General features: G+C 40.1%; 1 protein-coding gene across 3 annotated transcripts in view; it reads right to left on the bottom strand.

The window, feature by feature from the left end:
• Window positions 1-21415, bottom strand: part of LOC104318025 (damage-control phosphatase ARMT1-like) — a 67960-nt gene that overhangs the window by 45016 nt on the left and 1529 nt on the right. Inside the window, exons 2-5 of one of the 3 annotated variants that reach the window (XM_069787018.1) lie at window positions 21119-21224; window positions 20318-20559; window positions 18654-18819; window positions 16960-17682 (exon numbers count right to left, since the gene is read on the bottom strand). In XM_069787018.1, the coding sequence (XP_069643119.1) occupies window positions 16960-17682; window positions 18654-18819; window positions 20318-20559; window positions 21119-21224 (1237 nt within the window). Of the gene's footprint in view, window positions 1-2433; window positions 2559-11051; window positions 17683-18653; window positions 18820-20317; window positions 20605-21118; window positions 21225-21415 lie in introns of those variants that run through there. The other 2 variants (XM_069787017.1, XM_069787016.1) reach the window with 2 other exon arrangements.

Below are 21415 nucleotides of genomic sequence, written 5' to 3'. Positions count from 1 at the left end.
CACTCAGGGGGAAAAAAAACTGTTCACAAATTAACCATCTTTTATGTATATTTGGGGTAAAGTTGACTTCTTTCTAGATCATACTTTGCTCAATTTGCCTATCAGAGATCTCAAAATGTTTGCATTATAATGTTTTATTAACATAAATCAAAATTTGCAAGTTACATTTCAAAACCATTTTAGTTCTGTCAGTTTCTTTTCCCCATTATAAAATGCCAAATACCCGATTACTTTTGATCACTTCCCGCCCAGTGAAGTCCTCTTTCCCCTCTCTCATTTCTGCCTGTAACTAGGCCCAAATCATTGCTCGCAGTCTGTGCGTGCAATTCTGAAAAGTTCTTTTTTTGTTGTCATTATATGCTTGTGGAGTTTTTATGCATTACTGTTCCAGAAACACGTAAAACTAAGTAAAGTGTTCCCAACAGCTCAAATAAATTACCAAAGAGATTTTCTAAATTCCTTTCAGCAGGGTACTGCTTAGCTCTACCTTCCTCCCTTTGCAGTAATCATTGAAAGGTATTACTGAAAGATAAAAATCACACTCTGGTGGTGTTCATCCACTGAAGAGGCCAATTTCAAGCTTGATTAATGGGCCCAAATGAAAGTTTCATGACAATCAAAATTTTAGTCTTACCCTTTACTATTACAAGCAGCAGTTAAAGCATTTTCATATTTCAGTTTCATCTCTGTTAGAACGAGGTGACTTTGCATCTAAATATAATAAATGCGTTTAATATGATGAAAGACAGCAGTCTTCTCAAGGCAATTACAGAGACACATCACCTACTGTAAATACTACTTAATATGTTCTTTGCTTTACTTCATTCTTTGCCTGTATGGCTAAATTAAGGAATTTGGATCTTCCCTGACACTTTGTGTCTCACAGCTTATCCAAAATGAATAACAAGAAGGAGGTGTTGTGTTTAGTCTCAAAATAATAAAAAGGGTAGTTGCTAAGAAAAAAATTAGGAGAAAAATGTGACAAAATTAAGTGCTTATGCAGGGATTTTTGCAAACCACTTGTTGTTCTACTGTTTTTACTTTATCAGTGCAAACAGAGTTAAATAACTTGTAAGAGAATAGCTTAAATGAGAGATTTAAAAAACAGACCATTGTGCAATGCCAACACTCTTGCAATTTTCCTACAATGCCTACTGTACTTTACTACAGTCAATGAAAGGCAAATATTTTAGATATATTTAAGTGTGTTGGTATATACACAATTAAGACTGATCAGTGCTGTAGTTCGATTTACCATTTGTAACCCACATTTCATAAATACATAGTTTCTGATGTGCTTCTGAGTCACGAAAGTAACATTCACAAACTATTTGACTTCAGGTCCGTAGGATCCAGAGTAGGTTACCACCAACTCTGTAACTAAGCAGTGCTAACAAAAACTTTGTAATCTGGTCGAAACGTTTGTAGTTAATACAATGGCAGTTGATTTTGCCATGACAAACAACCAACATTCTGCATTTTTTGTCTCAGAATAATATAGCATAATTACAAAATTTATTTTCAACTATTAAGGAGATACTGAGCTGTTCACACACTAATAAATTGTTTATCCTTTGGAATACAAAACCGTTACAAGTTTTCTACTATATCTTTAGTACAAAAGAGTTTGATCCTTCCAAGCAATATCCTTGAGCATCCCCTTTAAATTCACATCAAAGCCAGCAAACCAGTTTCAAAGGAAGAAGAAATGCAAAGAAGAAATTCTTAGATAACTATAAATTCCTACTCCATGAAAGATACTCCCTTCTGCAAGACTTAATAAGAAAAAACTTTTGACCTTGAATTTGTAAAGATAAGCTATAACGATCAGCTGAAGTTCATTGAGCTACAACTGAAGTGCAAGTCTACCACAGGCTACAGCTCTGCAGCTGTAGAAGCTGGGCTGTTGTTTTTTTTTTTTAAAAAAAAAACCGCAAAATTAAATTTAAAATTGAAGAGATAACTTGCAAGGGGGAAGGGATTACAACCAGCCTCAATGTCAGTCACCCTCCACAGGAACAGCAGACAGAAAGGTATTGAGGACCGAGGGGAGGGGCCCAAAATCAGGGCTTTATTCTCTAACATAGGAACTGGGGAAAAAAAAAGAAAAAAAACCGAGCCAACCCAACCCAAACCCTCTACCCTTTCTGTCTTCCCCTCCGTCCCCCTGCTACCGCCCAGCTTTGCCCTGTGCCGGACGGCGGGGCACGCCAGCCTCTCACGGGAGCCCGCGGGCGCCTTGCAGCGGCCCGGCCCGGCCCGGCCCGGCCCAGGCGACGGCAGCCCGCCAACCCCGGCCGCCGAGGCCGCCTTCCCCCTCCTTCTTCCCCGGGGACGCGGTGCCAGGGCGAGCCGCAGCTTCCCGCCCGCAGAAACCACCGCCGCGCCCGCAGACGGGGCCGAGCCCGCCCGGGCCGCTCCCCGGCGCGGTACCTCCGCCGCCGCCGCGCTGCGGCCCCTGTCAGCCAGCCGAGGGGCGGCGGAGGCCACGCGGGACCCGCCGCTGCCGGCCCTGGCGCCGCTCATGGCGGCCGCCGCCGTGCCGCCGGCCGTTCCCCTGGCAACGCGAAGCGGGCGGCGCGGCCTGCGCCCTCCTCCGGCCGGGCGGCGGGGCCGTGGCGGGCGGGCCGCGGGGCTGCCAGCGCGGGGGTCGCAGCGGGGTCCCCCGGTTAGGGAAGGCGGGGGACCACCCAGTGCTCGGTGCCTGAAGGTGAACGGTCTTTACGAGGGGGGGCTCACAGAAACGGGTTTTTTTTCCACTTCAAAAAGACATTACACAGCAAAACTTTATAAACCTGAGAAAATTACCTCAAAGTTTTCCTCAAAAAAGTCAAAACGGAGGCAAGCCGAGCAGATGAAATTTAAACAGCAGCCTGCTCTTCCTTCTCTCCTCCCTGAGCACCTCCCGCAGCAGCCCCGGGGAAAGCAGCCTGCCTTGATCACTGCTAAAACGCCTCCAGCTGAAATAAAGTAGATAAACACGGGAAGAGAGAAACTGCAACTAGCCGTAAAAGAAAACTAAACCCTCAGATGTATCCGTGCTGCACATCGTTTGCTTCAGGGACCCTGTGAGCTGCTTAATCAGGCCTGCCCCAGTGCCTGGGGATGGTGCGATCTTGCACCATTTCTGTACTCAGAAGTCAAAAAGTATCTCATCTTTCCTAGGAACACTGACTTATTCAAGTTTTCCAGAGAAGAAAATGGAAAAGCCAGGGATAATACTGATTTTTTCTTTTTTTCTGTCCTCCTCTTTATGTGCCTGATGCCATTTCACTGCCGCTGCCAAGGACAGAGCAGACCCCTGCCCAAGCAGAGGGGTGCCAGTGTGGATCATCACCCTATTTAAAAAGCTACATCGCCGAAAGCACAGAGCTAGACAGTGCCATAGCTTGGCTGGAATCTGCCACTAAACTCATAAAGGAAAGGAGAAAAATCACTTAATGTGCTGGGAAAAGATCAGGGGAAATGGGAGACCCGTGCGGGGCTTGAGGCCGTGCAGCGCGGGCGGCGGGAGTGATGGGACCACCAGACTCCATCTTGAGGAGCGTCTGGGGAAAGACACAATCGCCATCAGTGCGTGGGGTGATGACAGCTCCCTGGTGACATGTTCCCAGTTTGTCCTCACAGGCGAAGGGTGAGCTAACAGCAACACAGGACAGCATAAGGGATATAAAAATGGAAACCATTGTTCTTGAGGACTGTCTACACAAATGCTCTTACTGTTGCTGTAGTAGAGGAGTGAAACCAATAGGGCTGTCTGAATCAAAATTAGCCAATGCTGACAGAGCGGACGGGGGTGCAGAGAAGGTAGATGCGAGCTGCATCTCCCCTCTCTGACGGGAGACACCCCCTAAACGCAGCGACTGCTGCCTGGGAGAGGGACCCTAGTTTTGTGGTGCTGAACTCTCAAAAGGAGCCAGGCGAGAAAGCAGCCAGAGAAGAGCAGGGTCCTTGGCCAGAAGGGAACTGTGCAGCCAGGCTGTCTCCGTACAGCTCAGAGAGAAACGCCCAGGCAATCCCTAGTTCCCAGTTAAATTGCATTCAGTTCCTGAGCCAAAGTTTATCCTAAAGTGGTATAAATCTCAATTAACACAAAGCCTTAATGCTTTCATGAGGATAATGCTCCTGACCTTTTTTTTTTTTCTCCTCTTCTATGTCTGCAACTGTTCTATTATGTGAGGTACCTAAAATATTATGCTGCTGGTTAGGGAGCCCAACCAAAAGTTTTTATAATTTCAAATGTGGTCGATCAAAGCTGCTACCGCTGCATGGTGCAAAACGCTGATCCAGCGTAAACTCATTCTGCAATTTGAATCTATTAAGTATTTTTGACAGGTTAGATTTGTACTGGTGGTCTTACATAAAACCAGCATATATCTGGCACAAGTTTTAATGTCCTCTGCAAATCTGGACAAAAATATCATCCTGGATTTGTCCAGCGTTTGACTAGAGCCTAATCTGTCCCACTACCAGAGCAGCGTGCAGATGCAGGATTAAATGATTGTGAAACTTTGTCCTAACTTTCTCAAGTATGTGCTTGAGCACACTTCCCCATTGCTAGTCCTGCAGTGCCACAGCTGGTTCAAGAGCTATACTTCAGCCACTTTACACCCTTGGTGATGGGGAAAGAATGCTTATACAGCTGTATCTTACTGTAGATCTATAAAGTCATTTGGCTTTAAAAAAAACGCTGCCTCTGTTGAACTGCAGTGAGAGTAACAACAAGAGGCAAGAAAAAAAAGGATGAAGAAAGGCAGAAATTTCATACAACACTCTGAAAAAGAATGGGGCAGTTTGGGGAGGTGCAATGCCCACTCTTCAAGCCATTTGACTAAGAAAAAAGTATCTTATTACAGGGTGCTCAGTTTAAAATGCTTTAGGCTTGTTTGCTGAATACTACAGGTAGTTCTCAAAAGGACTCCATGTTTCTTCTCCCTTAACAGGGGCAGGAAATAACAATTTAGGAAGCGTTACTTCAGGATTTTTAGTTAAAAATAATTTCAAGGAATCATTTTCATGAATATGATTCTTCATGTTGTGTTACAGAAAATACATGGGCAGGATGTTCTCAGCATTTCCGAGCAAAGAATGATGTAGAATCTCTTGAATGTATGTGCCTAATAAAGTCACTCTAATTTTCTAACAGAAAATAATAATAAAAAATTACTACAATTCTTCCCTTCCATGAAAGAGCTTAGTGTTGAGGAAAGATACTAAAACTGGTCCGGGATATGAAACCCCAATTCCAGGAGCCAGTACACTCAAAAATCTAACAACTGAGATAGTTCTGCAGGTTCCTAAATATCTGCTCCTGGTTGAATTTTCTCTAAGTAAATGAGAATGGACGTATCAGAGTAATTTCAAAGCTAAAAGTCAAGTGATTATGTGGATACCTTGCACCTCGCTCAATGAAAAAGACATCCTTTGTATCTTGTGGGGCATAGATGGATGGAGAGCAATTGTTCCAAGTACCCCAGCAGTTCCATGTTTCTGGACACTTGAACTAGAGATTCCCTAGCAGGTGACACAAATGAACTTAGATTGCCTTTTAAAGTGCTTAGTATGCCACAGGCTAAAATGACATTTCTGTATTAATCTCTGTATTTTGCTAACAAATCAGTCTGCAGACTTTCAAGAACTTAATAAAAAGAAAACTGAAATGAGTAACATAAAGTAAGAGCCCCAATTGAAAAAAAAAAAAAAAAAAAGAAAAAAAAAAGCAGCTTACTGGAGCCTGCAGGAACACTGCAAGAGTGATCCATACAGATGCACAGACATTGTAATAAATAGACCTGATCTAGGAAAGAGGTCCCTAAAACACTATTTCTTCAAGAAAGAATTCACAAAGTCCTCAGGCCAAACCTATTCTTAAGAATGGAATGATTAGCTCCTTCATGAAAGGTCAGATCTTATTTTTATTATTTGAATTGCTTTTAAATATTTTAACTAATTAAAATCAAAAGCACTATGAAAAAATGCATCTTTTGGCATTGCATTTTTAACCAATTTCAAAAGAACCAAGTGCAATCACAGTACTTAAGCATGCAAACACACAATTCTTAAACATTTTTTTTCCAAGTCCTTGACAAATCTCAAATAAATCTGGCAGAGTTTAAGTCAGAATAATGCTTAATTTCCTGCAAATACTGTGAAACACAGACAGCCAAGCACAGAATGAACACTGAGATGCCCCAACTGTATGGAAAGCCTGCAGTACACTTCTGTGTATTATTACAATCTGTACTGAAATTTGGTTGTTCATTTGATTTTGGGTTTGTTTCATTTTGTTTTGTTTTCAAATACCCCATCAGGAAGTGAGGCAAACTACCAGGTCTTCAGGTACCCATAGGACAGAATCTAGGGGGAAAAGAAACTTTTGCTTCATTAATACTACCATTCACAGGTCTTATAATGTAAATACATCACAAGGATTGATTAAAAGACTGAATTAAAACACTTAATATTAATTTTGAAAACAAAATGTCTTTTTTTACTAACACTATAAAAAAAAGCTTTGTTATTAGCTTCAAGCCATCGACATCAACACCATACTGAGAAGGTGAAGTGTTTGTGTTTTATCATGCACACAAATTCCAAATGATTTCCTGAATGCATATACACATTTCAGAAACTCATAACCTAAAAGCAGCTATAGCTGAGGTAGAAAAGAATTGTACACTAGCAACATTAAAAAAGAAAATTAAATGTATTTCTCCAAAAGAGATTCAGGGGAAATTGAGTCCACAGGACTTCATTACCTACAAATTTAGCTAGAATAACTAAACCAGCCACATTTTCACAAATACTTGGCATGAAATTCATGAGCATGACTTGCCAAGGTTCTCATTTGCTTGCCTTCCAAAAGGTATCAACTCCAAAAGACAGTGTATGTCCCAACACTAAGCTGCACTCCTCCACCGCCCCCTCAAATCACTAGTATCACATCCTGTAGTAGAGAAAGTTTTCTTGAGGAGTGCCTTACTCTCAGCTTAACTACTTCAAAAAACAATGAGGAAATCAAGACAGGACTAATTCCCATTTCTTTTTCGTCAGCTGATGCAGAAGTCTGGCTCACAACCAGTGACAGACAATTTGATGTAGAGATCCTAAACATACGCTTGAAAATACAACTTCAGTTTACAAAGGGGGATACTGTCTCCCTGGAGGTAATTCCATAACACGTTTACAGACTTCAAGGTGGAAAAGGTATTAATGCAATTATATTATCAGGAAAAAACAGGTTTATACGGGAAAGTGGAGAGACAATATCACTAATATGGTTAAGGTGTGTGTGTAAATTGTGTCTGATGCTAGTTACTATTGTAAATCTGATAGTGGACAAGCTTAAAGATTAACTAGTCTGATTATGTCTAGCTCTTCGTCTCCCTAACCAAAATGGGAGTCCTTTTTTTCCCCCTGAAACATTGAGTTTAATGCTGTCCTCATCCCATGTGAATTTGCAAAGCTCAGCTAAACCGATGAAGACATCTTGTGGGGTCAGTATGTCTTCTGAAGGAAATAAGCCATCTGGTTTTACAACCCTGGACTCTCCCAGTGGGACAAAGCAGGGTGGAGAAAATGCAATATGCCTATGGGGGAACTAATTGGACTTGGGAAAGAAGTGAGATTTTAACACAGAATCTGTTCAAGGCCAAGTTGGATGGGGCTTTGAGCAACCTGGTCTAGTGGAAGGTGTCACTGCCCATTGCAGGGGGGTTGGAACTAGATGATCTTTAAAGTCCCTTCCAACCCAAACCATTCTATGATTCATTCTATGATTCCCCCCCCCCCCCATATACTTCAGGTTTGAGCAAGTCATTTCCCAGAACCATCAGGGAAAAAGAAATCACTTCTGGAGACGTTTTCCTAAAGATCTCCTATGTGGCAATAAAACAGTTTAGCCTGCCCATGAGCAGATATTAAATATCTTTGAATGACAAAACAGTAACCAAACATTTTTATGATAGCATTACTAGACGCCTTCTTATCTTGTAAGGGCAGAATAACCATGGACTGAAAACAAAAAGTTAATTCTGAAACACAAGGCAAACAGCAATAATGAAAATGCAAAGCTTCATGGTGTAACAAACACTGTATTTATACTTCTCAAAGAATATATTCTGAAGTTCTGGAAATTACAGTTGAACTTTTTTACTTGTAAATTCAAGCATTATGCCCCAAATACAAGCTATGTTTTAGTGAAGGAGAAACAAGAGGTGTACTAAGATAATGTCCATGTAAGCAAATATTTGGTTAAAAATACTTTATGCACAGACTAACATATCTCTGTATATCTATGTATGGATGCAGAGGAGAGACAGGACACAGAACAAAACACGTTGCACAGCTGCTTTCCAGCTCAGGACATCAGCAGTAAGTGCACAATGTTAAGTGAAAGCAAAGGCAAAAAATTCCATTAAACGATACTTGCAGCTATTGAAACACAAGTATGGTTAAAAAAAAAAAAGTCAGGACAATTTAAAAGAATTCTTTGAAAATCTAAGAGTTTCTTCTTTGAAAGCTGCCACTGACATATTAGGTCATTTTCAGTTTGGGAAAATTAAATCAGATATAAAGTCTTAGAAAGTCTAAACTCTGTATGTGGAACTTAGGTTTCCACGTATGTATGGAAACTCCCTGATTTGCACTGGGCAACTAGCTCCTGCTAATGCTCCACCACAATCCAGAAAAGTAGCAGCAAAACTGCCAAGGGCCAAATCCAACACCACTGACACAGTCAAAGCTGCATGTCCAACACATCCCAAAGGCATTGAAGTGTAGCTCTAATTCAGAATTGCTTGAAATCAAGAACACAGCCAATTACAGAGAAATAGTGATACTTTTTGTTCACATAAAGATACTAGAGCCCTCGCAGCAAGTTGTAGGCCCTTCTCTGCCTGAAGGAATTTGAACTTATTGCGTCTCCTAATTCCCTAACCTTTGGCCATGGGTACACATACTCCCTGGGTCGAAATACAGCTGTTATGCAGGTAACACAAGAGTCACTGGACGGAAGGAAGAGCAGGTGAAGGGATCCTTCAGCCAGCTTGAGGAAGCACTCCTGAACAACCTTTCTATACACACCACTGCTGAAGGAAAGCGCAGATTTACCAGCTTGCAGGTCCTTCTCTACTGCATTATTGTAATGTACACAAGCATTTTGAAGATTGAGCCTTGCTCAACTATTTCAAGGAAACTCTATGTGATTACCTCCAGCACAGTATTCTGTATGTTAAAAGGTAAGGGGGCAGCAAGCCTTTCCCTGCAGGTGCCTGAGCTTCAGGGGTGAGAACCTGGAGATGTTCCTGTACCTTGTGTCAGCGTTAAGCAGCATTGCACTGAATACACAGGGTTTCTGTACAGCCATTTCCATACACAGAATAGAAGCCTGGATGCCTTCTGCCTCTATCATCTATTTGCCTGGATGCATCTCTGCATTTGGTTAACAACTAAGTCCTTTGAAATTAATCCCTGAATGAAATACCACAGTTGCAGGCAAAACTCAGTGTGGATTACACATTGAAAGATGCAACTAACTGTATCGTCAAGACCTTTATCAATTATAGTCACTTAGAAAGCATTAGCCTTACCATGATAGTAATCAATTGGTTAACATAAGGAAGCAAATGAAAAAGCCTGTAATATATACCTTGATATAGCTTACCTTAGTCTGCTCAGCTCTTAATCTTTTACTTCATTAAAGACTTGGAAGAAGTAAGTGGAATCCCAGGAAAGATAAAAGAAATTCTTACAAGCATGAAAATTTTTCTTCACAGGAAGTTTGAAAGACTATGATTATTTAGCTTACTGAATATGTTTATTCATTGTATATGATCATAATATGACATTTTATATTTCTTTCCCATTGGAAACAAAGCCAAATGAGCCAAACCTCAAAAAGAAGTGTAAATAAAAACCCTTCTCACAATGTATCTGCAGAAATCACAACTGTAAAGCTGAGACAGAATGTGGATTAATTCATCTATGTAAATTTATTTAAATGGCCTTTTTATTTCCAGGGCTGACAGAAATAGAAATCTGTCTGTATCAGCTAGAATAAAAATTCACAGAAGTTTCGAAAACCTGTTTTGGAAAAAAACCCACAACCAAACAAGAAAACATAAATAGTCCGTGGTATAGGAAATTTTTTTCCCCACATGCTTTCTGCCACTGCCATATTGGAAAGAAATAAAAGGACCATTTTAACCAGCACATTTTCACAGTTTTATTTTAAAATCCTTAGGTAAGTCTTAAGTGACTTTGAACTTATATTTTTGCTTTAAATAAAAATCATCCCAAACTTTTGTTCTGTAATTTTGGGTAAACAGAAGACTTGTAAGCAAACAAACTGTATAATGAAAAAAACTAACAGTTCTGTACAAAACTACATTTTGGAATTTGTATTTTAGACATGATTTAGGTTTTTTTAGATTAAAAACATTTCATGTGGTAATTTTCATGCAATAGAGTGAACATTTTTCCTATGCTGTCTGACACTTCACATGCAACAAGTAGTTAAGTAGTTCAACCATGAATGCAAATACACTATGAACTTTAAAGGAACTATTCCAACAACATTACTTAGGGTTTAGGGGACATCAGTAAGGTGTGTAAAACAAAGTGATTTGGAAATATTTTAGTTACAACAAGTGTAACACTATGGAAATATTTCCATTTTTGCTGAGAACACATGGAGCACCTACCAGTTTGGGAAGTGATTCTGATAATGACTCCATCAGCTGCACCAACCTTAATAAGTAATTGCCAGATACACTTTAAGAGATTCTCAATGCTTTTTAAGGTTTTGAAATTTGAACAAGAATATTATTGGTAGAGTAACAAGGTAGAAACTTCCCTAATACTGCCCTGTCTCAATGAAGAGGAACGTTTTATGATACCCATCTCTTGCATCTGTATCTTTCAAAACCTCATTGGATAAATATGCTTTACTGCTTTTTGCATAAAATCTGTTACAGAGAAAAAAACTTCAGGAACTAAGATCTGAATTATTTTAAGCTGGCTTTCCCAGCCACTGAAATAATATAAAGGTGTTTGACTTTTGCACAAAATCATATAATTTATTTCAATATTCTTGCAACAGTTTCCAGTCATATGATCAACTTATTTTCCACATCACTTTTTTTTCTAAGAAGCCTTATATACCTATGGAATTATTGTATATAACTTATCTAATGAATTATCAAGTATTCAGACAGATGCATGTACTGGCTTTCACTGTGCCTGTGACATTACTTTTCCTCATGTTTCATCACAAATGAAGATCATCGCTATCAAAAACTGATTTACAAATACAGTTGCTCAAAAGGTAGAATAAAAAAATAGAAGTCAAAAGATGTTGGTCTGTTGTGGTCCTCAGAATTACTGAAAATGGCCCTGTTTTCTCTATAAATATTCAAATGGCACATGAAATTAAAATCTCAAGAATTTGGGTATACAAATCAGTAGCTCCTGAGTTATGCTGTACAAGCATTTTGGGCAATCAGTTGTAACAGATGTACAGAAACAACTTTCTTGAATACTTAAGAAAAAAAAAATGCTATATTACAGCATATGCCATGGTTATAACATATACTTTATGTCGTATAACAGTAAATTCCATCTAAATGCATTAGGCATATGCTGCCATTTCATACACAAGTAATTAATGCTGAGTATCTACAAAAGCATTTTCTATTTTCAACTAAACTGTAGCTAACCCAACAGCAGAGCACAGTGCCTCATCAGAATCTGTCTTCACTACTTCTGCGTGCCATGGAAGAATATAACTCTGGCATTACAGCACCATTCTTTTTTTTTTTTTTTTTCATAGAATCAATCCAAATTTTACAAAAATATAGCCAGCCAATAAACAGAAAACTATGCTGCATATTCAGTCTTCTCTACAGACAGCACTTTGCAATTACAGCTAGAGAAGTCAAGCCATTAAGGATTTGGAAGTTACGGCTGTGCCTTCCTCACGTAACTATGTAGTCACACTGTATATTACCATATAAACGTCTCTTTGTGACAGGCAAAAGATGAAAAGTGCTTACTTACTAAACTGGAGAACAGAACTAATTTAATTTTTTTTCCCCCAGCATGACATCATGCCTTATATTAGCATTCAAATGCTAATCTAAGAATTACATGTTTTGCAGTACTCATGAAATCACCACCCTACTTCCTCACAAACATTAATGCAACAATCCTCAATGAGACGATTCAGTAATACTGAATGATTATTGCTGCATCACCTAAGTGATTTAGCACTTTGCAGGATTATATTTATCATAACTTCAGAATATTAATTTTCACTGATTTGCATTTTGAGTTCCCAGAAGTAACAGCCTGAAAGCAACATGGGCACAGAGAGACAGAATAACAACCAGTGAAAAATGAAACCAAGTTTCTCAGCATGGGTAAGGATTATGTAAGAGGCAAATCTATTCTTCAAGGGTGGCCTCAACAGTGAAACAATCCTTTCTCTTCTTGTCCATTACACACTTTTTAACCTCTCCAGCACATTAAGTCAGCACCTTACAAACAATCTGTCCACAGGCAAAGCAGATTTCTTCCCCTAATCATTTTGCCTCTCTGAACAAGGTGGAAAGTTTTCACTGCAGGTATTCTACAACTTCAATCCCTCTGTTCTTATCACAGAATCATTTAGGTTGGAAAAGACCTTCAAGATCATCGAGTCCAACCATCAACCATGCCCACTAAACCATGTTCTGAAGTGCCTTGTCTATATGCTTTTTGAACACCTCCAGGGACGGTGACTCAAATACTTCCCTGGGCAGCCTGTTCCAGTGCTTGACAACCCTCTCAGTAAAGAAATTTTCCCTAATATCCAATCTAAACCTCCTCTGCCGCAACTTGAGGCTGTTTCCTCTCATCCTATCTCTTGTTACCTGGGAGAAGAGACCGAGCCCCACCTCACTACAACCTCCTTTCAGGTAGTTGTAGAGAGCAATAAGGTCTCCCCTCAGCCTCCTCTTCTCCAGACTAAACAGCCCCAGTTCCCTCAGCTGCTCCTCATAAGACTTGTGCTCCAGGCCCCTCACCAGCTTGGTTGCCCTTCTCTGGACACGCTCCAGCACCTCAATGTCTTTCCTGTAGTGAGGGGCCCAAAACTGAACACAGGACTCGAGGTGCGGCCTCACCAGTGCCCAGTACAGGGGAACAATCACCTCCCTGCTCCTGCTGGCCACACTATTTCTGATACAAGCCAGGATGCTGTTGGCCTTCTTGGCCACCTGGGCACACTGCTGGCTCATATTCAACCAGCACCCCCAGGTCTTTTTCTGCCAGGCAGCTTTCCAGCCTCTCTTCCCCAAGCCTGTAGCGCTGCATGGGGTTGTTGTGACCCAAGAGCAGGACCCGGCACTTGGCCTTGTTGAACCTCATACAACTGGCCTCAGCCCATCGATCCAGCCTGTCCAGATCCCTCTGTAGAGCCTTCCTACCCTCGAGCAGATCAACCCTGTCTCCCAACTTGGTGTCATCTGCAAACTTGCTGAGGGTGCACTCCATCCCCTCGTCCAGGTCATTGATAAAGATATGAAACAGAACTGGCCCAAACACTGAGCCCTGGGGAACACCACTTGTGACCCACCACCGACTGGATTTAACTCCATTCACCACAACCCTTTGGGCTCATCCAGCCAGCCAGTTTTTCACCCAGCGAAGAGTACACTTGTCTAAGCCATGAGATACCAGCTTCTCAAGGACTATGCCGTGAGAGACAGTGTCAAAGGCCTTGGTGAAGTCCAGGTAGACAACATCCACAGCCTTTCCCTCATCCACTAGGTGGGTCAGCTGGTCATAGAAGGAGATCAGGTTGGTCAAGCAGCATCTGCCTCCCATAAACCCATGCTGCCTGGGCCTGATCGCTCTAAGTGCTTCTTGACCCAAAGTTGTTGCTTCAAAGTGCATTTGAAACAAGTTAACAGCATTTTCACAGATGAGAAACTGAGGATCCAGTGCCCAGATTCATCATGTCGTTTATGTGTATTTGATCAAAGCACCAAAGCTGGAGTCTCCCTGAGCTCTCTCCAGTCAGAGACCTCCAGCAGTCTGACCTTCAGCTCTCTTGGACTGGACTTCTAATTTATGCAGTTTAATCAGGTGCCTAAGGATGAGCACAAATTCATCCTTTAGGAGTACTTAGCCAGAGATACAAAGGAGATGAGAAGACTAAACCCAGGTCTCAGAAGTATAACCCTACTTACAATATCACATTGCCTCCTGAAATTCCTAGCACCTTAGTTTTTGAATACTTGATCTTGCAACTTTAAAATATTAATATACTTTCAGATGTAAGAGGAACACAAACACAAATAATCAAAGTCATCAGCAGTCAGAGCATATTTATCCACCATACAGATCTTTATTGTATGAACAGAATATTGAGAGCAGCCCTGCGGAGAAGGACTTGGGGGTGCTGTTGATGAGAAGTTCAACATGACCTGGCAATGTGCACTTGCAGCCCAGAAAGCCAACCGTATCCTGGGCTGTATCAAAAGAAGTGTGACCAGCAGGTCAACAGAGGTTGACTCTTCCCCCCTACTCCGCTCTTGTGAGACCCCACCTGGAGTACTGGGTTCAGCTCTGGGGCCACCAGCATAAGAAGGACATGGACCTGTTGGAGCAAGTCCAGAGGAGGGCCTGAAGATGATCAGAGGGCTGGAGCACCTCTCCTATGAAGACAGGCTGAGAGAGCTGGGGTTGTTCAGCCTGGAGAAGAGAAGGCTCCAGGGACACCTTACAGCAGCCTTCCAGTACCTAAAGGGGGCCTGCAGGAAAGATGGGGAGGGACTTTTTACAAGGGTGTGTAGTGATAGGACAAGGGGTGACAGCTTTAAACTGAAAGAGGGTAGATTTAGATTAGATGTGAGGAAGCAGTTCTTCACTGTGAGCGGTGAGGTGGTGGAACAGGCTGCCCAGAGAGGCTGTGGATGCCCCCTCCCTGGAAGTGTTCAAGGCCAGGCTGGATGGGGCTTTGAGCAGCCTGGTCTAGTGGGAGGTGTCCCTGCCCATGGCAGGGGGCTTGAAACCAGATGATCTTTAAGGCCCCTTCCAACCCAAACCATTCTATGATTCTATGAATAAGCACCAGCTGATTCTCTCCACTTCAGAAGACATGCTTTGCCAGTGATTTCACTGACCAGAAGGAGAATCCAGCTTAATTTTCAAAGCCTGAAATAGGTACAAAATACCGCCCCATCTTCCTCCTCCCACTTCTTCAGGCCTGCCAAAGCTTACCCTTGTCTTAGGTTAACCGTAAGTGCAAAAGTCTTTCTAAATCCACTTTCTACCACACAGTCATTCTAATTCCCTTGCCGCAGCACCATTTCCAGAACACACCCAAACAAGGCCGCTTTTGTGCCCTCCTTTTCACTGTGTAAGATGTATGTAAAATAGAAAAGGAAGTTTCCCTACTGTCTACTCTTGTTCTCTCTAACATAGCCATCTTGTCTACCAGGGGCAAATTCATCTCATTTTAGCAGCCCTAGACAAGAGCATAACCCAGTCAGACTCTATGGGTAATTCTGCCACCATTTTCTAACACACCTGTGGCTATCACTGGCATAACATCAGTCCCCTATCAAAGGCCCTAATTCAAACCACAGAAGTACTTTAAGACTTGAGAGAATCTATTTTTCATTTTTCCTTTATAAATGGATAATGCATTCCCACTTTCGTTTCACTTCGCTCTGAAAAAACACTAAACTATCCCTAAATTTTTCAAAAAAATCTGAGTAATTTGAGATCAGGGTAGAAGAGAAGAAATGGGCATCTAACAACTCCAATTAGCAGGAACCTGTATGGCGTATGCTTCTCTAGCATATACTTCACAGTGCAACTGGGGTTGTATTTCCCCCCTGAAAATGATGGCATCCTTCTTAAAAAAAAAACAAATACATTTGACAAATAAAGAGAATTATCACAATGGAAAGAGGCAGCAGAGCTTGAACCACAAACACTGCTGACAGGCCACATTTAATTCAAATCTGTATTAAATCTAAAATCCAATTAATGTAACTGGTTGGGTTGGCCAGTTTGTTGGGGGGGGGGGGGGGGGGGGGGAGTTGCGTGCTTTTTCTTGGTAGAGGTTCTTAGATAAACAAGTATTTTCCATACTCTTAAAATGAGATTGTCCTTTCTCCCACTCATCTTTCTACCAGATGGGACAACTCCTCTCCTACAGGCAAACTGGCTAGCAACATCCACTTGTATTTTAAAATTAAAATTTCATTTTCAAATTCTAAATTAGTATTTACAAGGTATCACCCAAGAACTCTTCTTTTAATGTACAGCGAACTATACTCAAAACATCAAAAGTTATTTGTCCATGGACACAAGAAGCAAGTAAAAAACAATTTATATAATAAAGTCTTGGTAGAAGTCAACTCAATTTTCAACAGTTTTAAAATACGATCGTGCAATGGGTTGCAAAGAATCTATCTGGAATTAACTTGTGCATTCTCTAAAACATCAAGTTTCATGCAATGCATGGCATGGAGCACAAATCCTGAAATAAGTAAACACGTGCTAATGTGGGATTGAGGAAATGGTTTCTGAAGCAGATTTTTCACTTGTTAGCAATAAACTCTCATAACCCACTGATGAAGAAAAAAATATTATGGACAACTAAATATTCATCTTAAACATCTCCTGACATTGGACATCAGAAAAACAAAATATATTGAAATGCAGATAGGTTTTTGTATACAAAGACAGTTTGTAAACTTTTGCACAACATTACAAGTCTTTTGTGGAACAAAACCAACAAATCACTTGGGAGGAAAAAGTGCAAACAAGAAAGAATCTTTGCTGAAGCCAAGCATGGAACAGAGAAAGTAGTTAAAACTCAGACTGAATCTCTCTTTCAGAATATTAGGAACCATTTAACTAGAGAGCAGCATCAAACTGAACTACCCCATATTTTCCATTTACCATCCATTCAGGTTCAGAAGCCTGAATTTGTTCACCTTGTCCAGGTTTTAGGCCAGCCTGAGTGTCAGATTTCAGTGTTCTCAAGCTACAGAGAGGTGCAGGATGAAACCTGTTCAAGGCTTGATGAAACGGAACAGTATATTCCCATTTTCTATCTCCTGTTAATTTTCTATAGTTTAGATCACCTTTGAAAAGAAGCAAGTTTGACTTCTGTAGATCAGCATACAAGTCAGGAGCAACTTCAGCCATACTGGAAAAGTCATGTGGCAAAGTCCAAAACATGTGATCATGGTAAACCCAAACTCCCTTTTTCAAATTGCCCTCCCAGTTTATCCCACATCTAGACATCCACATATGATTAGCCGACTGCAGTTGTTTAATAGTCCAGTTAAAATCATGCTTTGTGGTATCTGACACATACCATGGAATACTTTTTCCATGAAAATGGACTTCATCAGCTAGCTTTGATGATAACAGGAAGTCAGCCAACACAAGATCACTTACAAGTTCAAATCCAGCATTATCCAGGATTATGTCAACTCTAACATTACTTTTTTCTGTATTTCTTTTTTTGGCATTTACAAGTAGTGACCAAAGTTTTTCCATATCATTCACTAAGATGTAAGGTATCATGTTTTCCAGGGATTGTAAAGGACTAGATTTCTGAGAGCTGTCTTCACCAGCTGAAAAAGAAAGGTCACACTTATTGCCCCACAATGATACCTAGAAGGAAGAAAAAACAAAAAACATTTGCTAAGTCTCACTGTAGTTACATTCTAAACTTCACATACACTAAAGATATTGTTTGTTTTTATTTTAGGGACATTTAACTCCACATTTCCCTCCAAGCTTTAATAAAATTCAACTTCTTGTACAGAAACCTTACTATAGACAAGATTTTGTGGAAGAAACCAAACAATGCCCTGTATTTATGCAGGCATCAGAAACATGCATTAGAAGTGACAAAGATGGAAGATTTAGGTCAACATAAATACACTGATCACAAAGCTTAAAACACACTCTCCATACTGTAATTCCAGGTAATATCAGTGGGAACACAGAAAAAGGAGTAATAAAAGCAGGTTTATTTTTTTATTACATGCAGCCAAGTAGAGAACTTGTATTTTAAGCACACAGTAATGAGGCCTTTTTAAAGATTCATCAAATACCTGGTGTGCACTGTTACCAGCTAATGGACTTATTTGTAATCCGGTGATATTTTGTACTCTACCCAAAGGCATTATTTTCCAAGAATAATGCAGTTATAAAGCTTCTAAACCACTTCTGCCCCAGACTGACTTCTAACTTTTTTTCCAAAGAAGTCTAAAAATTTTTAGAGTGTCAATAAAATGAACTGGTTTAAAATTTTATAGTTAAATAATAAAAAGGCCATCTGGCACTTGACTTACAATGCTTTAGAGATACTGGTTTTGAGGAAGAATAAGCTGGGTTTTCAAATACACAGAAAAGACCCTCAGTATAATGAAAATGTCACATTTAATACAAGTAACCAAAATTCAAATATTTCCAGAGTAGCAGCAATACAGTATGGCTGTCAGGATTTCACCGCATTTTTACAAACAAAAGAGCTATATTTTAATTTCCATATGAAGTTCAGATTTTATAACCTCAAGTTTTTGTTTGTTACATAGGAGAGATATTTTAAATTCTTATGTTAAGCACTACTAGTTTACCTGCAATAGCTTAAAAAGTTCCTCCTGAAGTTGTTTTTCATCTAGGTCTTTGATGTTTTTAAGAAGTTCCTGAAAATAAGTGCATAAGGCAATAACAGCTTCTTGGGATTCAAAGAAATTTTGAGCCTTTCCTTCCTTAAATACATCAAAGTTATCAATAGGTGGGCTAAAAATAGAAGGAGAACAAATACATAAGCACACTTGCCACATTTTCCATGACAGCACATGAAACACACCTGAAAACGCAAGCTCGAAGCTCAGCTTTTTTAGGCCATACTATGGGCCCTAGTTATATTTTCTACTCATTTGTCATACTATATTTTCACACATCTCAATAACAGCCTGGTATCATCTCTCACTGAAAGAGACAGGATACAAGACATTTATTTCTAGCAATATATTCTGAAAGCAATAAACAAGTGTTCAGTCACAACAGTTCTGGGAACTGCACATACAGTGACAGTTTTAAACTCCAGTCTTCAGACACAGAGAATTAAAACTGTAATGTGCAAGTGAACTAATGATGTGAATTGCTGGTCCAATTTTAAGCGTTTGTGTGTGCTGAAGTGTGTTTCCCATACCGAAGTCTCTTACAGTGATATGAAGTTATTCTTATGAAAGTTTTTAACTAGGACTTTAGAAAATTAGCATGACAAAGATGAAAAAACAATTCAGTTCTTGTAATGTATAAGAAGTATAGACTCATCTATTATGAGACACATTTGCACGTACACCTTCTGACAAATGACTGAACATCCATCCAAGCATATGCTTCAGAGCAGCTAAATAATGGAGATCAAGAAACTTAAAGCTTACTAATGAGAAGTATCTGCTCAGTTTAAGTGCAATCCAGCAGATCCATCTCATATTTGAATTTTTTGCTGCGAGAGTTCAAATTACACAATATACCAGTAGAAACAGAGTCCCATTACTGTGTTTGCGTCTCTAATAGTAAGGGCAAATCCAGTACACATGGAGCTTTCAATTTTTTTTGGCAGCAGTGGGAACTTGGACTGCTCATTCCTACCCCATTACATTGTACTGGCACCTCTCCACAGTACCAGCACAAGTTTTTCCTGCCAAGTTATTTTTAACCAGGATCAGCCCCCAAAGTTCGATGCAACATATGGTCTGCAAACACTGCTGTAACTAAGAAAATGGTGTAGAATGAACAACAGGGGCTCCTTAAGCTGGGTCTACTGCTATAAGAAACAGTTCTCAAACAGTAACTTCAGATTTCGAGCAGCAAAACAAGTTAGAACGCCCAACAGATTAGCGGCTCTCGCATTGTGTGTTTGTTTTATGCTAACGTATATCTTAAGAGATAATTCTAGACTAACAAACCTTTTAGAAATGCTAAATAACTTTCATACCTCAATGCACATTAGTCTGCAAGGTCAAGCTATACAGTCAAGCTTAAGAGTTTTTGTGTAGATCAAGTCGCAGAAACTGAAGCATAAAAAAACCCAATAAACTTCAAATTCTGCTGCATGGAAGAAAAAGGATTAATTTAAAATCTGAGGTGTGAGATGAGGGAAAAGGAATATGGTAAAAGCTTAAGATTTTCCTTTATCTTAGTCCCCAGCTGTCTTACCTTCTCCTAAAATAAAAATCGGAAAGAAAAATGTTTTGCAGAGTGGTATACCAAGCTAGTAAATACTTACTTCTGTGCTAATGCTGCATGAATTCTTCGATACATATAACACTCTACATATAACCAAGGGGACTGAAACCAACTCGGTCCTCCATTTCCATTTGATAAATTTCGTTGGTAGTCTAGGTATTGGTTCCACAGTGCAGCATCAGGCAGCTCATCTTCTAAAGGGGTCACTGGTTTGTCTGTTTGCAGTTCATTCCGCAGTTTGGAAAGGAAAGATATAGCTCTCTTCTCTGCTTCAACACCCTTCTGAAATAAGTGGAGAACAAAAGTTCCTATTCTGAACATTTATTCCTGTAGAGACACAGATCAGTTTTTCATGAAAGATGCAGGGGGTAAGTTTTAATTGCTAAATACGAGTCCCCGACAAATCAGAGCTTGATTCAACCAAACAAATTTTTCGTGAATGAAACTCATTTTACACCTAACATTCTAAAATGAATGGCGCACAGGACTTCTTTTTAGATTGGACTTTTTCCTTATTAGAGGGCAACAGAGTATTTAAACACTGCCACATTCAGAAGATGCCATAGTCTATTAAACACTGCATCAACACAAAAACCTGAGAAAGTGAAGCCGTTGCAGAACAGATAGATCAGAAAAAGGTTAGACAGAAAGGTGAGTTACAAAATTAATGAAAAATAGCTATAAGAAAGAGATGATAAAGAAAAAAAACAGCAGATGAAAAGATTAAGACAGACAGGTAATGACTGTAGTAAGAAATGAGTACAAACAAGGCAGAGAAGAGCTCTCAAGAGTTGGAGGGGTGGGGGGGGGAATCTCAGGCAGAAAGAGATCTTACTCTTACCTCCCCATGTTCTTCAAAGAATTCATTTTTATGTCGATGCAGAGTATCAATAACTCTTGTGAGGATTTGGGGCAGTCTGTCCTTAATTGTAAAATATGCAAAGGATCTAAAAAGAAGAGAATCAAAACGTTATTACTGAGAGGAAATGATGAAATACTTTCTATTTTTTTAAATAAATGCAAGGTCTTTGTCCTGGTTTTGGCTGGGATAGAGTTAATTTTCTTCATAGTAGCTGGCATGGGGCTGTTTTGGATTTGCGCTGAAAACAGTGTTGATAGCTCAGGGATGTTTTTGTTA

The sequence above is a fragment of the Haliaeetus albicilla genome, chromosome 7, assembly GCF_947461875.1.
Source record: "Haliaeetus albicilla chromosome 7, bHalAlb1.1, whole genome shotgun sequence".
NCBI classification, from domain to species: Eukaryota; Metazoa; Chordata; class Aves; order Accipitriformes; family Accipitridae; genus Haliaeetus; species Haliaeetus albicilla.
Note: the sequence above shows the minus strand (reverse complement) of the source record. Positions and strands in the feature narration are given on the sequence as shown.